This window comes from Alligator mississippiensis, chromosome 13 (genome assembly GCF_030867095.1).
Source record: "Alligator mississippiensis isolate rAllMis1 chromosome 13, rAllMis1, whole genome shotgun sequence".
Classification (NCBI taxonomy): domain Eukaryota; kingdom Metazoa; phylum Chordata; order Crocodylia; family Alligatoridae; genus Alligator; species Alligator mississippiensis.
In genome coordinates, this window is record NC_081836.1 from 7,345,696 (window position 1) to 7,366,579 (window position 20,884).

The 20,884-nt window shown below is 50.7% G+C and overlaps 1 protein-coding gene across 3 annotated transcripts in view; it reads left to right on the plus strand.

Moving 5' to 3' along the window:
- Nucleotides 1-20,884, plus strand: part of LOC102560400 (Golgi integral membrane protein 4) — a 63,401-nt gene that overhangs the window by 32,296 nt on the left and 10,221 nt on the right. For 2 of the 3 annotated variants that reach the window (XM_006269152.4, XM_014596083.3), the window contains exons 5-10: nt 1,000-1,150; nt 5,760-5,842; nt 11,777-11,932; nt 12,118-12,423; nt 15,087-15,244; nt 18,894-19,102. In XM_006269152.4, coding sequence (XP_006269214.3) covers nt 1,000-1,150; nt 5,760-5,842; nt 11,777-11,932; nt 12,118-12,423; nt 15,087-15,244; nt 18,894-19,102 — 1,063 coding nt within the window. The remainder of the gene's footprint in view (nt 1-999; nt 1,151-5,759; nt 5,843-11,776; nt 11,933-12,117; nt 12,424-15,086; nt 15,245-18,893; nt 19,103-20,884) is intronic. The other variant, XM_019476521.2, reaches the window with a different exon arrangement.

Here is a 20,884-nt window from a genome sequence, read left to right on the forward strand (position 1 = left end):
CTTTCCAGTGAAATATTCCCTTTACTGTTTCACAAAGTAGAGGAGTTTCTTCCTTGGCCTCTCCATGCCCCTGAACCCAAGTAAATCAAACTTTTGGTGACTTAAATGGGATTTTTTGTTACCTAATGGCAGGAACCTACTTCAAGAGGAATCCTCCACTCTCCATCACTGAGCAGGTGAGGCGAGGGAGCCCTTCCAAGCAGCTCACTCCTCATTCTCAGTGTCCTCTCTGGGACCTATGGCAAACAGCCTGCTGTGGTAGAGTCTCATGGAGGCTTCTCAGTGTAAAGGGCCACAGGGGCACTTTCAGATCTGGCTGCTCTTTTAGTAACAGACCTGAGTCAAAATCCTGCATTCGACCCCACACATACACCCGTTCCCATATGAGAATCCATCACTCCATGCTATACTACCCACTGGTTAGGATGCATGACCCTTCCCTATGGGTGGACTGGGTGAAAGGAGAAGGAGACTTACCATTGACTAAACCTTCTGCCCTGTTCAGGTCACCTAAGGAGCAATGTCTGTGGACAGAGCGCAGAGTTCATGGTTTCTTGACTTGCCAGTACCTTTCAGCACTGGGACATTTCCTCTAAAATAAAGAAATTTGGGTGATTTAGCAAGAGGAAGCTGGGGAATAGTCTGGTAGTAATGAGGCTTGTGACCCTTTAGCTTCCAGGGCACCTACTGCAAACACCTAATGTGTTTGCTCCATAAACCATTCAAGCATGTTTCTAATTGGAGAGAGAGAAAAAAAATTGCAAAAGCTAAACTGACTATTGTCTTTTAACTTGACTGTGTACATTGTATGTGTGCCAGAGAGGATTTGGGGGTGTTGGGGTGAAGCTGAGTGGGTTCTGTGTGTTGGAGAGGTGTTTTGGAGGTGGAACTGGAAATCTGTGTGCTCCCAGTGCTTGGAGAAGAAGCCCCCCGTGGGTCCTGTTTCGCCAGCCTTCTTACTGTGGCACCCACACCTTCTGTGTTTCTTCTCCTCCCCAGAACCAACATGAAGATGTCAAAAAGCAGCTGCTTGACTTGCAGCTGCAACACAACAGCTTGAAACTGGAGCATCGCAAGATGCTGGAGACCCACAACCAGAAATACTCTCAGCTGCAGCGTGAGAAGGAGAATGAAGTCACAAACTTGCAGGGTGAGTGCAGGGCTGGGAGGGCTCTGGGGGAAGAGTGTGATGGGAAGCTTGGCTCCAAGTCATGAAATGCATTTGGGTCTCCATGTCCAAGAGTCGCGCCATCACTGTCCTTGGGTAAACGTGGCTGAGAGGCCAAGGCCTGCACCATTCACAGAGCCTGAGCTTCTCCTCTCTGAAAGTGGCTCACGTGTCATCCTGGAAGGAAATCTCAGAAATTTCTATCTTAGAAACATGTTGGCTCAGATTCTCGGGGCCTGTCTCCCGAGGTGCACCTGCGTCCTCTCTGAGCAGTGCCTGTGTGCTCACTTCACTGGCACCTTCAAAGCCAGAGCCAAGCCCTTGAGGTTTTATTTTCATGTTTCTGACCTTGGGCCTCTTGCTTTGCTGTCAGCTGTCTGAGCAACCACTCTGGCTGAGCTTGGTACTTGCAGGTCGTACGCTATATAACTCTCCATGCTGTTGAGGGGTCCCTTGCTCAGCCTCGGGGCAGGATGGAAACTTGGCTTCTAGAGGAAGGATGGTGCAGCCTGGGATTTGGGACATCTGCTCTGCCACAGGCTTTGGGGTGACCTTAGGTGAAGCACTTATTCTCTCTGTATGTCAGCTTCCTGGCTCTAACCTGGGGGACAGTCACATTCACTCATCTCATGGCATAGTGGGGAAGAAGAGTACCCTCAAGATTGTGAGATAGTGCAGGATCAGAACAAGTACCTTAGATTCAGCAAACTGTCATTAAATGGTCCATTTGAGTGGAGTCTGTGCACGGGGCACTGGCACCAATATAGGAGATGTTCTACCCAGGACCAGCTTCTTCCTTTTGACATTCGCTGCTTGATTAATGTTTGAGCCACTATCAAGGTAACTCTGCACTAATAAAGCTGAGGTTCTAGAGGCACCCTGAACCTTTGTTAAACCATAGCTAACCAGTCACCTTGGGCTGTGGATTAGAGATGTTCCCGTGGATTAGAAATGGTGGTGGATCTCCTTCTTTCATCTCAGCCCCTGGGGCAGCAGCTTGGCCCCTGATTGAACCAGCGGTTCCATTAACTGGAGGACAGGAACTTCAGGTTGCTTTGGTTTTAAATGTATTGAGCACTCTTTGATCTTTGAAAGCACCTAAGATTGTGAAAGCCAATGTTATTTTAAAAGCCTGACTTAATGCTGGCAGATGACGGCAGGCTTGGCATATTGTATTTCACGTAGTTCCAAGAGATCCAGCTGAGATCAGGGCCCCCTTGCACCACGTGTTGTATATACTCGGAGCCGGGGACAGTCCTTGAAGAACGTACCAACTAAACAGACAAGGTGAACAGAGAGCTGAGAGGGAAATAACTTGCTTGAGATCACACAATGAGTCCATGCTAGGGTCAAGAGTAGAGCTGGGGTCCCCAGTCCAGTGCTTTGCCCCTTAGATCATACTGCCACTCCCTTCCACTCCCTTCAGAGAGGAGAATGAAACTAAATTAGCCAGAGGCCCTTTTGGCTGCATTAATACAACAGTGCAGCATTTGGGTGCCTGGCTTTATGTTTAAAAGGAAATGTATCACTTCCCAGTAAAAGCTTTTGTCATGAAATAATTCCTCTTACTGCAGAGATCTTAGGACCTGCATGTTCTAAAGTCCAAATTGCTGAGTTTATTAAGTGCTCCCTTTTTACCTTGCAGAATACATTTACTTAAAACACTCTCAACAGCAAAATCACCATAGAGCCTGCCAATCCCTTTCCTTCCCAGAGAGCTTTTCTGTTTAGTTCAGTTCTTAATTAGGTCTCAAAGATTTGGAGGTTTGTTTCTAGCCCCTCGATTAGGTCTGGGAGAGGCAAAGCTGCTAATGTCTCTGTTCTGCAGAATCAGCTGAGCCAAATATCTGATTAATGTTGCCAGGTGGAAAACCAGATCTGATGACAAGCCAGCCAAATAGATTGCACGAGTATCTGATTCTGTCTCTCGCTGTGAAATATGCAGCCCTCTCCCCAGCTTAAAACACAGGATGAAAATGAACTCTGTCAAAGGAAAAATGGAACAAAGATTAGAAAAGTGCTTGGAGGAGAACGGAGGGAGGGGGAAGAAGCCTGAGATATTGATATTGGCTGTCCATCTTCCCAGGTGGCTGGTTCACTTGGTAGCACATCCCTTCAGTGTTTTTAACTCTGAGCTAGCTTCTAAATCTTCCATGATGAAGCAGGTGTTGGAAACACGGTGCATGAAAGAGCTGCACAGTCTGAGGAAGACGGAAGGGAAGGGGAAGACTTCAGGAGCTAGTGTCACGTTCTTTGCTGGGGTTCGGTGGGTGCCGCCTGCGTCCTGTTGATGGGGGAGTTGTGGTGCAAGGGGCATCTCTTCCAAAGATGAGACTATGGGAAAACAGAAGCAGCCGCAGAGCAGCAGGGGCATTTCTGCAGTGGGACTTGAGACAAGGTAATTCTTACTGGGGTTACTTGACAAAAATTCTTCTGGGGTCAGAGGTACTTGAGAGCAGGCCCGGGGGCTGGAGCAAGGAGGGTTTAGTGCTAGTGGGTGTGATCCTGATCACTGTGCTCCAGTGTTTCTGGGTTTCCTAGGACTGTGGATGGATCATATAGTTCCTTTGGTGGTGACACCTTTGCAATCTCTGGAGGGCAGGGGCACTGTTTGTGCAAAGATCTCCAAGGCTTACTAATCATCTTGAGTGCCCTGGGGTCTGCTGGGGATGTCCATCTCTCAACAGATCTCTAGGCACAGCCTGATCTTTACAATCCCTGCTATTTATTGCCTCCCTTGCATAAGATTTTGACTTTGATTCATCCCAGATCTCCCCCCAGCAATGCAGCTTGCAGCCCCCCAACTCTGCACTCTGCTGCATGCAGTTCAGATTCTTTCTGCACATGCTGCTACCCTCTAGCTTCAGTGGTCCCTGCAAATTGAACTCACACCAGGGAAATGATGCAAAAAAGGACATCAAGTGGCATCCTGGGCCTGTTGGAGTCAGTAGGGAAAGTCCTGGTGACTTCAGCATGGCTTGCTTTTTCCATGTCCCCTGGGGTCTGCTGGGGATGTCCATCTCAACAGATCTCTAGGCACAGCCTGATCCTGATCACTCTGCTCCAGTGTTTCTGGGTTTCCTAGGACTGTGGATGGATCATATAGTTCCTTTGGTGGTGACACCTTTGCAATCTCTGGAGGGCAGGGACAGTGTTTGTGCAAAGATCTCCAAGGCTTACTAATCATCTTGAGTGCCCTGGGGCTTGGGAGGTTGAGGGCTGGAGCACCCCAGGCTGCATCATGAAGACCTAGGTTTGTCCAATATGATTCTCCACGTCGTCCATGAGATATTTTCATTGCAGCAGAATCATCTCAGGAGAGCACCAGGCAGTCGGCTCTGGATCACAGGGGCTCTCTGGAAGATGCTGTGCTGCTCTTGTAGTAGGATCACAGCATGGACGTGCCTAAGCTAGCTACCATCTGGTTAGCTCATGTACAACAGCAGAAGAGCCAGGAGCGCATGGGCTTGCTGCCCACATCAGTACTCTGGTCTCAGGCCGGCTTATAAAGCCTGTGCTGAAGCCAAGGTCTGTGTCTTCCCTACTACTGATGCCAGGCATAACTCAATGAAACTAGCCTAGTTATGCTTCTAGACGTGGGGCCAGCACATGTATGCAGCGCAGAGGTAGCTTTGGCTGCCTTCCCTTAGGTAGTAGAAGGAAGTAGCCAAATGTCACTGCAAACTTCCCCACTCTGGTGACACACAATGTGAATGGACGCACCCTTGTCGTGAGAAGTCCCTGTAATCTCCTGTGCAGTTCAGCCTACCATGAAATGACTGCGCTGGGACTGAAAGCACTGCTCCATGTCATGCCAGGACATAGTGAGGTCTGTTTGTGGTCAAGCTACATTGCACCAGGCTCCAGCAGTGCTTTAATAAAGCTTTAGGCAGAGCCCAAAATACGGCTGGTCCCCTTTTGATGCAGTTTGTTTCTTTACTTGGGGCGCCGGAGTCCATCTTGTACTCTGTGCAGTGGAACATAATGTAGCTGTGTGTCTGGCCATTCATGCACTAAGGGTACAAAGAGTTTGGAAAGCTTGTGACCCTGGCACTAAAAAGACGTGAAGAAACTTTCCTCAGAGCAAAGCATCCTGTAATTGCTTTCTCACAGCCTCCTTTAAAGCAGCTGGTCCTCTCCCGGAGCTAGAGACAGGCTGTTGAGCTTTGCAGTCTAATTTGTTTTGCACTTGCTCTGCACGCTGTAGGCTAAACAGGCCTCTGTTGTGGGTGACCCCTGAAGCTACCTCCTTGCTATGCATCTCTCCTTGCCTTCCATTAAGAGGCAGGAGAAAAGCAGGGCTGCAAATAAGGAGAAAATTACTCTTATCCTGAGATGCACATTTTCAGTGAAAGCAAAGAGCACTGAACAGTGACAACCTCTGGTATTTAGGTTTCTTGGACTAATGGGAGAAGCTGATGGGGGTAGTGGCTCCTGGTTGAGAGGACATTAAGGTGGCCCTTGGTTCATGCCGCCTGCTATTGCCAATGCTCTGTGGGCCCTGGCATCTCCATAGGGAAGAGTAGAAAGCAAAGAAGATGCAGTGCTTACTGAAAGAAACGTGTCAGTCCAAGTTCTCCTTCTCTTGCAGATACAGTCTTTAAACTCAGAGAAGAGAGCAAGCTGCTTCGCAAGGCCCACCAAGAAGTCCATTCTCAGCTCCTGAATGCACAGGTAATGGGTGAGGAGTTAAAAAGAGCCTCTGTCTCGTGGGCGGGGGCACTTGCAAGGTGGCTTCAATGCAGTGCCGGATCTTGGATTCAGGCAAACAGCATTTATAACCTGCTTTGAGCCAATCAGCTAGTGTGAGGAAGCTGCATGGGAGATCACTGGCATCGTGCTTAGGAAACCAGCCGGAGGTGGTCAAAAACAGGCTCAGCCATGACCTTTAGTTGGCAGCAATGCTGAGCAGCCAGCTGAGGAGAGGCGAGGAGTCCAACTTAGCTGGAATCGCACAACCCTGGGGTTTTCCTTTGGCTTTTTCACTGCTAGCGGTTTAAGCCCTGGACTCTGACTGGGGTAATGTGGGCAAAGGGGCTGTGGAAGGGATGGGGACTGGTCTTGCTTGATCTGTTCAAACACTGGAGGGAGAGGGAATGGCTGGGGGAGTGATACAGGGGAGTAGCTGGATGGATCCAACCCCAGGGAAACTCAGTGTGGCCCATAGGGGAGTCACCTCTGCCTTCATGCAATGGGAACGAGACGGGACAAACCCCCAGAGGGGACAGTCCTGCACCACCTGGGCTCCGGATGCATCTCCCGCGGTGGGGTCAGCACACTGTGTTGAGTTCGCCCATCGCCTGCCCAAACTGGGGCCTGCTTCTGCCCTGAGCCTGGCAGGTTTCTGAATGGGGAAGACTGACTGGATTGAATGTCCAGGATGGGGACCCCCTCTGAGCCCCCCTAGCATCTCCCAAGCTAGTTGGTTACTAACTGGCAGAAAGCCGCTGTCATTCCCAGCACTTAAGAGCTGGCTGTGCTGGATAGAAATCAGTCACAAAACGGGCACTTATTGTAGTCATCATTCATTGTAACATTGTTGAGCAGACGGTTCCTGACGGGCCCCGGGGGCGTTTTCCATTCCATTTCCTCAGCTGCGCTTTTTTGTTCGGGCTACAATGGTCTCAGCATCGCTGCCCACACAGACTCTCTAGCAGCACGGCCACCCTTTCAGAGGCAGCCGCAGCTCCTCCGGGACCTGAGAAGGGTTGTGAAATGCGGGAGCTCCCCACAAGCTGGTCTTTCTTGCTGCCCACCCCCAGCTCTGCCCCGTGGTTGGCTTCCCAACTGCAGAGCTGCAGCATGGTGGATCCCAATGCTGTTACCGCCCGGTGCACAGCTCCTTGCAGGTTCACACTGCGAACGACTCTCCGCAGCGCCCAGCCAAGTAGCTGAGTGAGGGTTGAGGCCCCTTGGTGGGAGGCAGGTAGGAAGGATGCAGTCCATACTGGGTCTGCTTTGTTTGTTACCAGGGGATCTCACTGCCCAGCCAGGATCCCTTACCAGCCCTGGGTTTGTTCTGGCCGGCTGCAGTTTGGTTTTCTGTCTCTTTGTTCTAGCCCCAAAGTCTTGGTAGCATGTGTTTTCTCAGTTTCAGGTAATGTGCATCTCTGATGCAAGCCATCCCATGGCAGAAGTGTCCAGAGGGTGTCTACCTGCCTTTTTAACCCCAGCACCCTGCTCTCCTTATTTTGGAGTGTGAGATCTTGTATGATCCATTCAAAACTATCGGGAGTCCTTTGGAATGGAAGCAGCTTTGCGGCCTGTGCTTCTAGATGGGCTTTCTGAAGGCCTGGTGCTTGGTCTCCTCCAATCCCTGTATCATTCAGCAGGTCCAGCATTGAACAGTGTCCTTCCACACTCCAAAATTAACACAGAGATCAAAGATTGTGCCAGCCTGGAACCTCACTATATCTGGGCCTAAACAAGTCCCAAGACAATCCTGCTGTTGCAATTGAAAGCGAAGCCATGGGTCCAAGTGGTCCTTGTCTTTGGGAAGGAGGAGATCCAGGATCCTCTGTTGAGTTTGGGGGAGAGACGGGGCTAAGGTCTGTCACTAAATAGGAAGTCGATCACTAAGCAGGGCCGATGAAGTCTCTGGTGTGGCTTGATGGCTGTTAGACACACTAGCATTAAGAAGGACTTTTAGAAGGCGCTGGCCGCTTGTGAAACAATGAACCTAGGGATCTGGTTGTTCTGCTTAGCTTCTTGATGCTTACCCACGGGGCTTGGGACTCTGCTTGTTGTGATGTGCTGGAGCAGCACGGGGTTGTCATCCGAATCCCTGCTCTGATGGCATGGGCTGCGCTGGCACTGGGTGCAAGAAGCATTTTGGGCACGTGCACTTCAAACAAAAGTATAATGCCTTTCCCAGCAGGAGATGGGGAGAAGTGACCCCTATTAGGGCTTGGAAAGTGTTATCAGAATGCAAAAAATAATGAATGCAGGTGGCCTCTGGACTCCTGGGGGTGAGATGGCTGCAAAGCTGCTGGTCTTTTTGCAGTACAGGTGCTTTCGGGACCAGCAGACCTATCTGAGCATCAGGCCTGGCCCAGAAATGGGAGATGCAGCAGCCTCTGCACATACAAGGTGTCATGAAGTAACCTTTCCAAGGGCGGACTTCCTCATGCAGTAATCGGAGAGCGTCATCCTATCCAGATCTCAAGGACGCTGCTGTCCCAAGGGATGCTCAGTCACCGTTTGCCCATGGCCAGAACATTGCAGAAAGGAATCGCAGGGCAGAGGTGTCCTGCCTGTTTGAGAGGGACTCACTTGGGAATGCAAGTGGGCACAGGGAGATGTAAAAAAGCTGCTCCCCATGGCCTCTTGCTGTGCAGAAGGGGCCTTGAAAGGGGCCCTAAAAGCTGCACAAACAAGATGTCCTTGTTCTGCGAGCGCTGTGGCGGGGGGTTCATTTTGGAGGCCGGGGGGCAGAGAAGGAAGCAGGGCTGGCTTTAGAGTAAAGAGGATGAGAAGCATGAGGCTTTCCTGGCACGGCACTCGTGATCCCACTCCCGCTCCGACGCAGCCCCTACATTCCAGCACGCGGCGGGAGCCCCTGGGGCTTTGCCGAGAGACCTCATTAACAGACAGCGAGGCACTTGGCCTACCCCGCCGCAGCTGGGACGCTGCAAATTACAGAGGAAAGGGAAGAGAGGAGAGCGGAGGGGGAGAAATCCATGTCTGAAATGTCCATCTGAGGCCCCTGCACCGAGCCAGGCTCCAACAGCTTTGTAAATATATTTACTTAAAAGTCATGTCACTGCCTGGATTAGCCTTTCCTTTTTGCTAATTAACAGGCTGCTGTCAACCCCTCTCCTCCACTGTGGGGAAGCTGGGCAGTGAGGAGCTTGTGGCTGGATGCTGCTGACAGCTGCTGGCTTCCCTGAGCGGGATGCCGTGAGCTCCAAGGGGTGGAGGGAACTGGGGTTGGTTTTTGTCTTTATCGCTCCTGTGTCCTGGTCTTCTCTGCTCTGCAGTTGCTTTGGGGAGGGACTGGGAGACCCAGGGATTGTGGTTTTCACCAAGGGTAGGAAATGCTTGTCTCCAGCGGCAAGTTCAAGCCCAGCTTGCTGCGTCTCAAAGCAGCTGCCATGAGATGGCTCTTTGGTGGCTCAAGTGATGTCTTGTTAGGTGGTTGAGTGATTTTTCCCACTGGACAGGTGCTCACCTTGACTGTCTGCCCCATATTGGACTCTTCTTATTGCCAGCCTCCCAGACTCGCTGGGAACCCAGCTGCCTTGCTGAGGTGTGTCGGCAGCACTGCCACTGCCCGCGCTGGACCTAGCTGGGTCTTGAGGATTGATTGGGACAGATTGAGACTGAGGCAGCTTATGTCATCCAAGCCCTTGCAGAGCTGTCGGATGGTGGTAATCTTGTCCAACTGAGCTGTCTGAGATGCCCTGTTGCCAGCCTCCCTGAGTCATCCGCTCACCTTCGAGCGGGAAGGATTCGTGTCTGGCTTGCTAAGTGCTGAGAGCACATGCACTTTGGCACACAACGCAGGATCAATCAGGAAGTATTCTCCTTTCAAATGCTCTTTCATGGAGTCCGTGCAGGATATATTAGAGCAACGCAAGCAAGAGGATCACAACCATCTCCCACGTGCTTGAATGTGGGGGTCCCAGTGAGAGAGAGGCTACTCCCCCTGGTTTTTCCTCACTATAAAGCATCTGCAAAGATCTTGAGGGGTTTATTCTTATTTAGTCGTAGTAGTAGTATTGACAGAACAAGGAGCAACGGTCTCAAGTTGCAGCTAGGAAAGTTTAGTTTAGATATTAGGAAATGCTTTCTCACTGGGAGGGTGGTGAAGCACTGAAACAGGTTACCTAGAGAGGTGGTGGACTCTCCATCCTTGGAGACTTTTAAGGCCCGACTCGACAAAGCCTTGTCTGGGATGATCTAGTTGGAGCTGGTCCTGCTTTGAGCAGGGGGTTGGACTAGATGTGACCTCCTGAGGTCCCTTCCAGCTCTCATTTTCTATAATTATTATTCTTCCTGCAGCTGAAAAAAACAGGAAAAAAACCAAACAATATTAAAACTGCAGCATTTTTAGCAACACAGAATCCTTGCTTCCTAGTCAGCCTGGGCAGTCGCATGAAGCCTGCACCGTAAGGAATACATGCATGGAAATGAATTAAGTTTTCCTGGGGCCAGGATTTCAATTGTGCAAGCAGGTGGCCAACAGGATTGCCTGCCCCTGTATCAGCCCAGCAGCTTTTTGCATTCTGCCAATCTACACCATGCAAGCCCATAGCGACGCCAGTCCATCTGGAGACAGACGTTTGCAAAAAGGTGGGTCTGTGGGGGCACCCTTGTTATCTAAGGACCCACAGAGCACTGTACATGCCTGACCCAGCTGGCAGTGGTGTGAGCCTTGAGGAGCTCTCACTCAGGTGTCCAGTGACCCAGAGGGACGAAGGGACTTGTACAATGGTCCAGAGGCCAACCTGGACCTGAACCCAAGAATCATGGATGGGAGCTGCCCCGCTTGACGGCAGCCCCCTTCCTGTAGCTCCCTGGGTCACATAACCTCATTGCAGGAGACCCGTATTAGGATGAAATCTGCCTGGTTTTGTGGTAGTAAAGTCACCCTTCTCCTACCAGTGGGGCTGAGGCCTTGTGTCTCTTGAGCAGTTCCCCCCACCCATCCTTACTTTTGTTGCTCACTTGTTGTATTTTAGTTTCTCTGGTTTTGTATGTTTGCTCTGAAGGAAGTGCGGAGGTCAGAACAAAGTAAAATGGCAAGGAGGGAGGAGGAAATAATGAGCCCGAGGACTTTGCTGCTGCCTCTGCTCAAAGGCTCCCCAGCCTCTGCCCCACTGCCCAGCTTGGGCCATTTCTACATGCCTCAGCAGCCAGATGAGAAGAATTGTCTTTCTTTCCTGCACCCACTGTCCCATGGCCCTACAAATAAACCAGAGAGGAGCCCCCAGCCCTTCCTGTAAAAGGCTTTTTCAAGCCCTTTTGCTTTTGAGAGGGGGAGAGCAAGGAAATGAGCTGGTAAGCTTGGAGCGGAGAGAAGGGGGTTGCGTTTGTCCAGGGAAATCCATTTTCATTCTGCTAGTGAAGCAAATTGAATTGTCGAGTGAAATTAAGCCAATGATTGTGTCAGCCCCTGTGAGATGAACACGTCCACCGAGAAATGGCTCCCTGGAAAACAGAGCCGACCTGATCTAGAGAAGGGGGCACGCGGGAGAGGGACTGGCTTTGCAGAACACAGGAGCAGGATGAGGCTCAGCCAGGGCCAGGGAGCTGGCTCTGCAATACGTGCTTCTGGGGTGAAATGTGGACAATGCCTGGAGAGCCCCAGAATTGCTGGCCCTGGGGAAAGGAGTGGCTGGAGATGAGTGACAGTGCAACAGGCAAGGAATTGACTCGGGCAGGCGCTGCGCTCCTTGGGGAGGGGCAGTGGCTGCTCCCCTTGCTAGGGTCCCTCTGCCTACTGCACTCCTCTCCCTGCTGCAGTGCTGGGACACGGTCAGGCATCCATTTGAAGCCCCAGCCCAGAGCAGAGGGGAGGGCGCTGGCAGGGCTGCAGGTTCCCGGCAGGGACGTATTAACCCCTTGTTGCCTGCATTTTTATTTCCGCCATTCTTCTCTCTGCAGACCCAGATGGAGGAGTTCAGGCAACTCAAGGAAGCACTACAGAAGATGCCCAGTTTCAAGGAAGTCGGAGCTGCAAAGGGGCAACAGTCGCTCCAGGCACTGAAAGAACAGCCCATGGTGCCAGGCAACAGCCCATTGCAGCTCGCGAGGCAGAAGGTAGGGTGCCCAGCAGCGGGGGTGGGTGCGTAGAGATCAGCTGTAGTGAACCCTCCTGAAGGAGAGGGGTGCTGCAGGGGGGATGTGGGTTCAACACCTGGTTTGGGGTTGGTTGCCTGCAGTTGATTCCCCCTGCTCTTCATTGGTGCCACTTGGTAGGACGCTGTTCCCTCTCTGCCTTCTAGGTTCTTGTAGCTAATGGGGCTAAAGTATCACTGAGCCCTTTGGATCAGGACAAGCGCTCGGCTGGGAGCCCCATGGGAGCACAAGCCTCTGGTATCAGGAGCCAGGGCGAGGGGACTTTGCCCCAGAGCCAGACCTTGCACAATGATGGTCCTCGACCTCCAGGCAACGTGCTCTTCACCCACCCATCTCCGCTACGGGAGGCCAACCCGCCTCCAGCCGCCATGCCTGTCTGGCCACAGGGGCACAGGGCCGGCCACATCATCCGCTTCACACGCACGGTGAACAGCGTGCAGAACGGCAGCCCTGTGAGTACAGCACAGCCCACGCTTTGTTCAGTAACTGTGTGATACAGGCTGGGACTTAAGGGGGGCTGGCGATGCTGCTCAGCACAGGTTGTGCTAGTAAACGGGGAAGAAACACAGGCTCTCTCTGCATCCAGCAGCCCTGATCAAGAGTCCGCTTGTTCAGTGTGATGGAGACAGGTTGCGTGGAAACTCTCCTCCTGGGAGATGCATTTGCGGTAGTGCTAAACTTGACCTGTTGCCTGCCGTCGGTAGCAAGCTGTGAGAAGCCTTGAGCTCCTGAGCCGCTCTGCCTTTGGGTGTGATGCTTTCCCATAATATTAGCACGTGCTTCATATTTCATCAGGAGCCAAAAGACCTTGTCACTGGATGACATGCTGCTGACATCCACCCATATCCATTGCCGGCAACCCCAGCATTTCTATTTCTCTTGGGCCTGAGAGGACTTCCCCACCTTTATTCCAACAGCGGTTTGTCTCCACGTCTGATTCTTTCATTCCTCCTCTCCAAGCCAACACAGAAGCAAAGGGGAAAGTTTAATCCTTCTCTGGCTTGCTCTGCAGGAAGCTGGCCTTGGGGAGATGCTTACATTTTCTCCTTCACAGGCTGTTGGCAACCCACTAGGACTAAATGCAGTTTTGGGCCCGCCAGTACAGAAAGGGTGTGGACAAATTGGAGACTCCAGTGGAGGGCAATGAAAAATGGTTCAAGGGCTGGGGGACATGACTTCTGAGGAGGGGCTGAGGGATCTGGGCTTATTTAGTCTGGAAAAAAGAAGACGGGGAGATTTAATAGCAGCCTTCAACTCCCTGCAGGGTGGCTCCAGAGAGGATGGAGCTGGGCTGGTCTCAGTGGGGACAGATGACAGGACAAGGAGCAATGGGCTCAAGTTTTAGCAAGGGAAGTTTAGGTTGGATATTAGGAAAAAAATTCTTACTAGGAGGGTAGTAAAGCACTGGCTACCTAGAGTGGTTGTGGACTCTCCATCCTTTGGAGGTTTTTAAGACCTGGCTACAAAACCTTGGCTGGGTGATCTAGTTGGGGCTGGTCCTGCTTTGAGGTCCCTTCCAACCCTCATTTTCTATGATTTTATGACTGGTTTGTGTTCGTTCCCCTTTGTGCTGTAGACCAGCCAGCCTCACCCAGCAGCAGGCAGGCCCTGGTGGGTGCACGGTGTAGGTACGAGAGGAAGGGAATGGGAAAAGAGAAGAGAAAGGCAAGAGCTCCCCACTGTCTGAGGCGACATCCTGGTCCACCTGTTTAGGTCTCTGAAAACCCATTAACAGATCTGTTCCTGTAAAGTGCCATTATCTTGGACTGGGAAGAGTCACAAGAAGCAGCATGGATCCACCCCACCCGCCTCTTGCATTAACAGTTTTCCATGGATTCGAGCAGCTTGCAACACGACTGCGCTGGGACACTCGCACACCTCCTTGGTGGAAGAGGATCTGGCCCAAAGCATGACTACTCTACTCTCCGTACTGGGGAATCCCAGGGCTATGTGACAGCATTATAAGCCTAGGGAGGGGCCATGACTCCAAAATGCTTGAGATTGTCCTGTCTTTTTATTGATTCCTCTCTCCCTAAGGGCTGGCAGGCAGTCTGGAAAGGGGCTGGCAGTCTCCATTAACTGGTTCCCTTATACAATCCCTTGTAACTCTGGTCACCCTCCAGAGATGGATTGAGGCCAGATCTGAAGCCCACCAGGCTTCTTTGGACTGGGCTCAGGCCATTCCAGGGGCTCAGCGACAGGTCGATTCCAGCGCTGTGGAGTGAGCGGAGCCTGGCAGTAATATCAGCCAGTCAGAAGGGAATAAGTGGATAAATTATTATTGTATCCCCTGCTTTTCCCTTTCATTTGTGTATGACTTGCCTTTCCTAGTGCCTTCCTACCCAGGCTTTCCTCCCCTCTTCTGTGGCTGTGATGAATTTATTCTCCCAACCCCACGCTGAGATGGCATTGAGGGGTGCAGTGTTAGCACCTCTGCTTTCCAGCTGGTGTTGGGGAGAGTAAGGCTTGAGTTCCCTTCGTTATGTGCTGGCCTCATGCTTCAGCGCAGGGCTGTGACAGAGCCAGACCCCCCTCGGGAGACTTTGAATTGGGAGTAAAGGCCTCCTGCGCATGCTCAGAAGCAAGATCCCATGGTCATTGTCCTGTGCCCATGGTCATTCTTGGCTGTGTGTATTCAACTTTTTCATTCCCTCTGGTCCTCCATGTCTCTCCTAGGGATAATAACAGTCCTTCTACCTGGCAGGGGGTTGTGAGGATGAATTAGCATTAATTGCATAGTGAAAAGCAAAACTACTATATAATTGTAGTGCTTTGGGGCCTTGATTGTTCCCTTATTTTACGGTGTGGCCATCGTGTTGCTCTTTGCTACATGGACACTTTGTGAACAAGGCAAAATGCATTTCATGTAGGCCACCAAAGAGAGAGATTTCTTCTTTGCTGTATGGGAAAGGAGTGACTTTCCTAAGCTCAGAATATGGACGCCTGGCTAGCTGGGGTTTGCATCTCAGCCTGTGCAGTAAGTTGTATCCTAGTATTTACTGCAGAAAAATGTTATGACCTAAAAACCTGAGGCTGCCAAATTCAAGGGGCACTGTGAGAGCTGAACAGCATAGGGAAATTGTACGGGTCCTCTGAATGTTTTTCCTCTCTGCAGGATCAGAAGGTGGGGATGGGCAGTCCAGGGAGAAAAAATGAGGAGAACCAACTTCCTGGTGGGGGAGCACCCAATCCGAAACGCCCGTCCACGCCGGAGAAGGTGCAGGCTCCCGAGAACCGCCCTTCAGCAGGGAACAAACACGTGCAAATGCAAAGGTTGGTACCGCAGAACTGGTCTCTACTTTTGGTGTGCAGAGCAAGCCTGGCCACAGGCCGCTCTCGAGACCGGCCCCCTGACCTCTTTCCTCTTGCTCAGTGTCATCCTTTATAGAAAGATACTACTAATGGCGATTGCAGGTCCCAGTAAGCTGTGCTCCTCCCCGACTTGAGCTGTGCCTAGTCCAGGGGCGGGCAATTATTTTGGGCAGAGGGCCGCTTCCTGAGTTTTGGCAAGCCATCGTGGGCCGCATGACAAGCAGCCCAGGGCAGATTAATATTAATTTTCTAAATTTTTTAAAGGCCTCATGGGCCAGATAGAATGGCCTGGTGGGCCGCATCCAGCCCCCGGGCTGCATTTTGCCCACCCCTAGCCTAGACGCTGTAATGCACAACACTGTGTCTCGATTCGAGCAGACAGCTGCTCGCATCCAGAGGTAGCATTGCATGCTGGGATGCATCGTCTGTATGGGTTCGGCTTCCATGTTAAAGAAGGCAACAGGGCACCACGTGCAGGACTCTTCTGGTCTTCGTATGGCCAGCAGCTCAGCATCATGGGATAGGTGCATGCAGTGGGGAGGAGTTATTTGAGTAGGGTTCAGGGCCTGGAGTTAATCTGAGCTGGAAGAACCAGCAGGGAGGTATTTTGTGGGAACTTATGCCAGACATTCCCTCCCTCTGCAGTGGGCAATTTAAATAGATGAAATAACGTGGGGTTGAGCCAGCTGAAGGAATACGACGTAATAGGGGCCAGACGTCTTCAGCAGCAGGGCGGTTTGGGGATCCTTCCAGCTCCTCTCATTAAGAAGCATTAAGCTATGTATTAAAGCTGAGGCACACTCATGTTTTCTCCTAATTAATCAGTAATCTGTCAAGCGCTACGGGAGCAATCGGGGGAAAAAGCTGAAGGTCTGTTACCATCAAGGCTATACGGCACACTAGGAGCAGTAGGCAACTTCTGGCTTTGCTTCCAGGGCTGAGCTGAATGTCTGCACGCTGGATTGCCCACCCTCTTCTCAAGGGGGATTTTGTCCCCTCCCGTGGATGGAGTTGGTGCTTGGTCTAGGTCTCCAGTATAGCAGCAAGGGGTGCCTCTCTGAAAAGTCTTGCACACTTGGAACAAGGACACTAAGAAGCATATGGACATTGTCCTTTTTCCTCCCCTGAGGTTAGCTGTTTTCTATTGATTTGCTTAATGGAGTAAGTAAACATCAGTTTAGCTGGACCTTGGCCTAGCTGGACAAGAAATATAAACTTCTGGACTTAGCTGGAGCCTTGATATTAAAATTCCCTGCCCTTTAGGGGTTACAGTTTTTATTAGTTAAATGCAAAGGGCTTCTCTGTATGCAGCAATATGCGTCCCTTCGAGCTCATCCCAGAGGGAGAGTGCTCTGGAATCACTTGCAAATAGAGGAGGATTCGGAGCAGAGGTGTGCCTTCGACCCCCGGATTATGCCATGGATCATTATTATTTGTCTTGCTGTAGTGCTGAGTAGCCCCAGTCCTGGAGAGGGACCCTGCACACACAGCAGAAGTCTGGTCCCTCCTCAGAAAGGCTTGCAATCGATGTGGAGCTCTCTGGAGATCAGTTAGCAGGAGCATTCTGCACAAGGAAAAGAGCTTCCCGCCAGTGCCATCCCTCAAAGCCTGGCTGTTGCCCACGAAGCGACTCTGCAAACTCAGCACCTTCTTACACAGCGTCTCTCCTGCCTGAATGTCTCTGAATGGTCACGTCCACTTACTTTACTGAAACAAAGAAAAGGTTGCTCCTGTTAGATCTGGAGCTACAGAAAAGCCAGAAGGGAGGCAGCTGGATTCTGTTTGGAGTTGTCACCCATGCTCTGATGGGGACCGTCTCCATTCCTGTCCTCCACCCTCACTCTCTCTTCAGCCTCTGTGTCTGGACAGCACATGGTACAGAGGAGCCCTGCTCCCTGCACTCCACCAAGGCCGCTGGGATGGAAAGACTTAAGAAACCCAACTGGCTTAGAGAAAAGATGGACTGGATTTTCCCTGATTACACATGCCCAGCCAAGAAGGTCAGCAGACTCCTGTAGATAGAACTAAGGGTATTTGACTCATGATGACAGAATGATCATATATGATCACTCATACTTAGAAGGGTGTATTCCCTCTGAATGGCTCTAACTTTAAGATATTATCAAAGCAGTCATCAAAGAAAACTGCTGTTTACCTGGGATAATGCTTGTGATATGGAGGAGGACATCACACTGACGTTCTTCCGGAGATACCGGTGCCAAAATATACATTAAAGCCGATGTGAAGGCAAAAAAATGCTGCTCTTCCAACATAAGGAGCTAGCTCAGAGGCCAGATTAGACCATCAAATTACAGATTAATTCTGAATGCATCTTTACAATTGATTGTTTCTCTTGGGGGAAGCCAAAGTGGAACTCAAGTGCTGTTTTCCTGGATAAAAGCTTGCGTGGTAGCAGTTTGCTGGCTTCTATAAGACAGTGAAGTGGAAGGAGTTGTGTGCACTGGCCCCATGCATTTTAATGGCAGATCCACCTATGCCTTGCCCACCCCTGTGACCTCCACCTCCCCACAACTCACTTCTGTACAGCTGTAGGGACAGGCTCTGATGATGGATGTCAAAAGAGGTTTGTGAGGTTGTGGAGATACCTGATGGGTGAGAATACTGAATTGAAGAAGAGCATTGCATTTGGCATCTGTCCTGTTGCTGGTCATTGTTAATGCCCTATAAAATACTCGCTGTGCAAGTAGGGAAGGCGATACAAGGTAGGCCTAAGTACGGCTGGAAACAGGAACCTGTGTAAAGCATGATGGAGAAGAAGAAATCTCTAGGAGCAGCTCATGGCTGCTCACGAGGGCTTGCCTTTTCTCTCAGAGACAGAGCAGTGTGGATAATTGTTTTTAGCTTGAACCAGGTCACAGATTTGGGCTGTAGGAGAGACAGACACCCCAAAAGGTGCTACAGATGGAGTTTCACGACAACATCCATGCCAGTTACTGCAACAAAGAAATCTTATTAAGATCCCCCTACAGAAGCAGAACAGCTGTGCTATATTGCAATAATGTTTATTTTTTATTGGGAGTGAGGGGATGGCGGGGAGGCTTTCTACATGCACAATTCAAACCTCTACAGCTTTCAATAATGAAGTTTCAGGGTTTGGGCCAAGTATTCTAGGTGATGGTAGTAATGCCATTACTGTTGTGCTAAGCAGAAAGAGGACTTTTGATTGGATAGCGTTTCCAGAAGGAAACTTTATGCCTTCTCATTCGTGTGCGGTATGAATACGTAACGATTTAGAGTGGGAGAAAATATTGTTGTTTCTGGACAGATAAATTATTGCAGCGCATGAATAAGAGATTAAAGCAGTTCTAATAATAATACAACCCAAACCCCTGCAATAATAATACTTTGCATTTATGACGCATAATTTATTTTGCTCTTATGCAGCATATTAATTGTTCTGTTTCATGCAGCTGGCAGGGACCACTAATGAAATCTGCTACTTTTGCCAAAGATGTGCAATTAGGCAGGGGTTTGCATGCGGTTGGAGTTTTTCCTGCTTGCACTTAGGTTATGAAATGCCATCTTGAAATATCTCTGGGGCTTACTGCTGTAAGGGCTGTTCTCTTTTTTTGTTCTTACTTCACTGCAGCTGGCAGGACATCGTCAACAAAGTGAATGCCCAAATGGATGAAGAACAAGTGCATAATTATCCAAAGAGCCTCCACTTTGACACCCGGCCTGAGCAAGCGATGCCGAATGGCAACTTACCGCTGCCCAATCAGAAGAGAGGGGCAGAGCCTCACATAGCCAATCAAGAGGCAGCAAAGGAAGGGACTGACGATGAGGAACTCGAAATGGGTAAGGTTTCCATCATTTGGTGCGGTATCAAGAGAAATCACATCTTTCAAACAGCCCCAACCTTCCCTCGCTCTCCTCGGGGCTGCTTGTCGTTTCCTTCTTTGCACGTCCTCGCTCGATCCCATTGGGATGTCTCAGCACTGCTGGAGGATCTTTGCGTCGCTACAATAACGTTGTGTAATCCCCAGGTGTCCCCGGCCCTGCTTTGGGTCGGTCACTGCCAGAGCGGCTTGTTATGAAACCGCAAAGGCCTTTACAAAGCCATCTCCTCTCTGCCTAGCAATGGGAAGAAATGAGAACTGGCTTAAACAACCCCATTGCAAACTCCTTGCTGCGGTCGCTGCTGATGGAAGCAGCCATAGTTTGAGTAACAGCGTCCTTATAGATGCTGGGGGGGGGGCTTTCCCCTCCAGAAATAGAAAAAGAAGGGACCCCTTCCCACAGCATGTGCAGGTGAGGATGATGTCCTCATTCACCTTTGAGGACTCCTCAGCATCACCTTGTTGGGTGGCAAGAGAGCACTTCCATCCAACCTGGATGTTCCCTGGATGCAACCTCCTGCATACCAAAGCAACCTGGAAGGGATTTCCTAGGGTCCTTTGGGGGCTGAGATCAAACCATTCCCAAGACCAGCTAATTTTATAGGCGGGCCAGCCAAGTGCAGCTTACTGCTTGGCAGCCTGTGAGTCTGCACATCTGGGCAGCCGGAGGAGACCCGCACTTGAACTCTTTGGCAGATGTCTGAAAGGCAGTGTCTGCTGATCAAACTGCCTTCCGAGGTCCCACATGGGCTCAGCCCCTGGAGAAGGAGGGGGAAAAAAGGTAGCTGACCTAGTGTTAGAGTTCATCTGAAGGCCAGGAAACTGGCTCATGAATAATTCACTGCCCTAGCTTGTAAGGGAAGAGTTTTATTCCCACCTCACTTCACAGGCACAATTTATAATTAGGGCTATGCCAGGGGCTGGGCAGTCACACCACCTCCCACGACCTGATGGGGTGGGGGAGCCTTCCATTCAGGCCAAGTGAGGGATTTAGTACCCTTTTGTTTAGTAATAGGTGAAACCAAGGACACTTGGAAGTCAGGATCCTGGCTGGGCCCTGTGGTCCAAGGATTTCCCAGCATCCAGATGCAACGAGATTAATTTGATTGCTTCAGGGCACGTGACTGAGACGTAGCAGAGGCACCTCCAGAACAGAGAAGGCAGCAAAGAAGTCCCAAAGGCACCTAGGAAAAGTACTTATAGCACTGGTGAATCTGAGCCAAGTCAGAGACATTTTTGGCCAACCAATGGCTAGAAAAAAGCTTGGGAAAAATGGCTATTTGATCCCATCTGGGTTCAGGGAAACAGGACTTTTATGTGCATCCTTTGTACACAGGCAGGTTACTGTGATTGTGAATGGAATAGGGCAGGGAGTTTGGGGAGTTGGGACTCCTGCAGTCTCTCAGGTCCTGGTTTCAAACACTAGCTTAAATCACCCAGCCTGGTGGACTCAGCCTAGTCTCTTGAGGGGGGGGATCTTAGCATAATTGTCACTCACTGCTCCAGGGAGGGCCAGGATTAGGAAAAGCAGTGGGGTGTGAAGAGGCAGCAAGAGGCATGTAGCGTCAATGAACCTTGGATAATAGGGCCGTAAGAGGGGCAGGGAGAAAGCCTCTAAATCATAAGTTCAGTTCCCTTCTAGGGCACAAGTCCCCCAGTTGGGTATTTAATTGCTCCTGCCATGACCTGGGCCAGTCCCCGGACAAGACTGGGCAGAAGTTTGCAGAAGAGGAGATGTGTT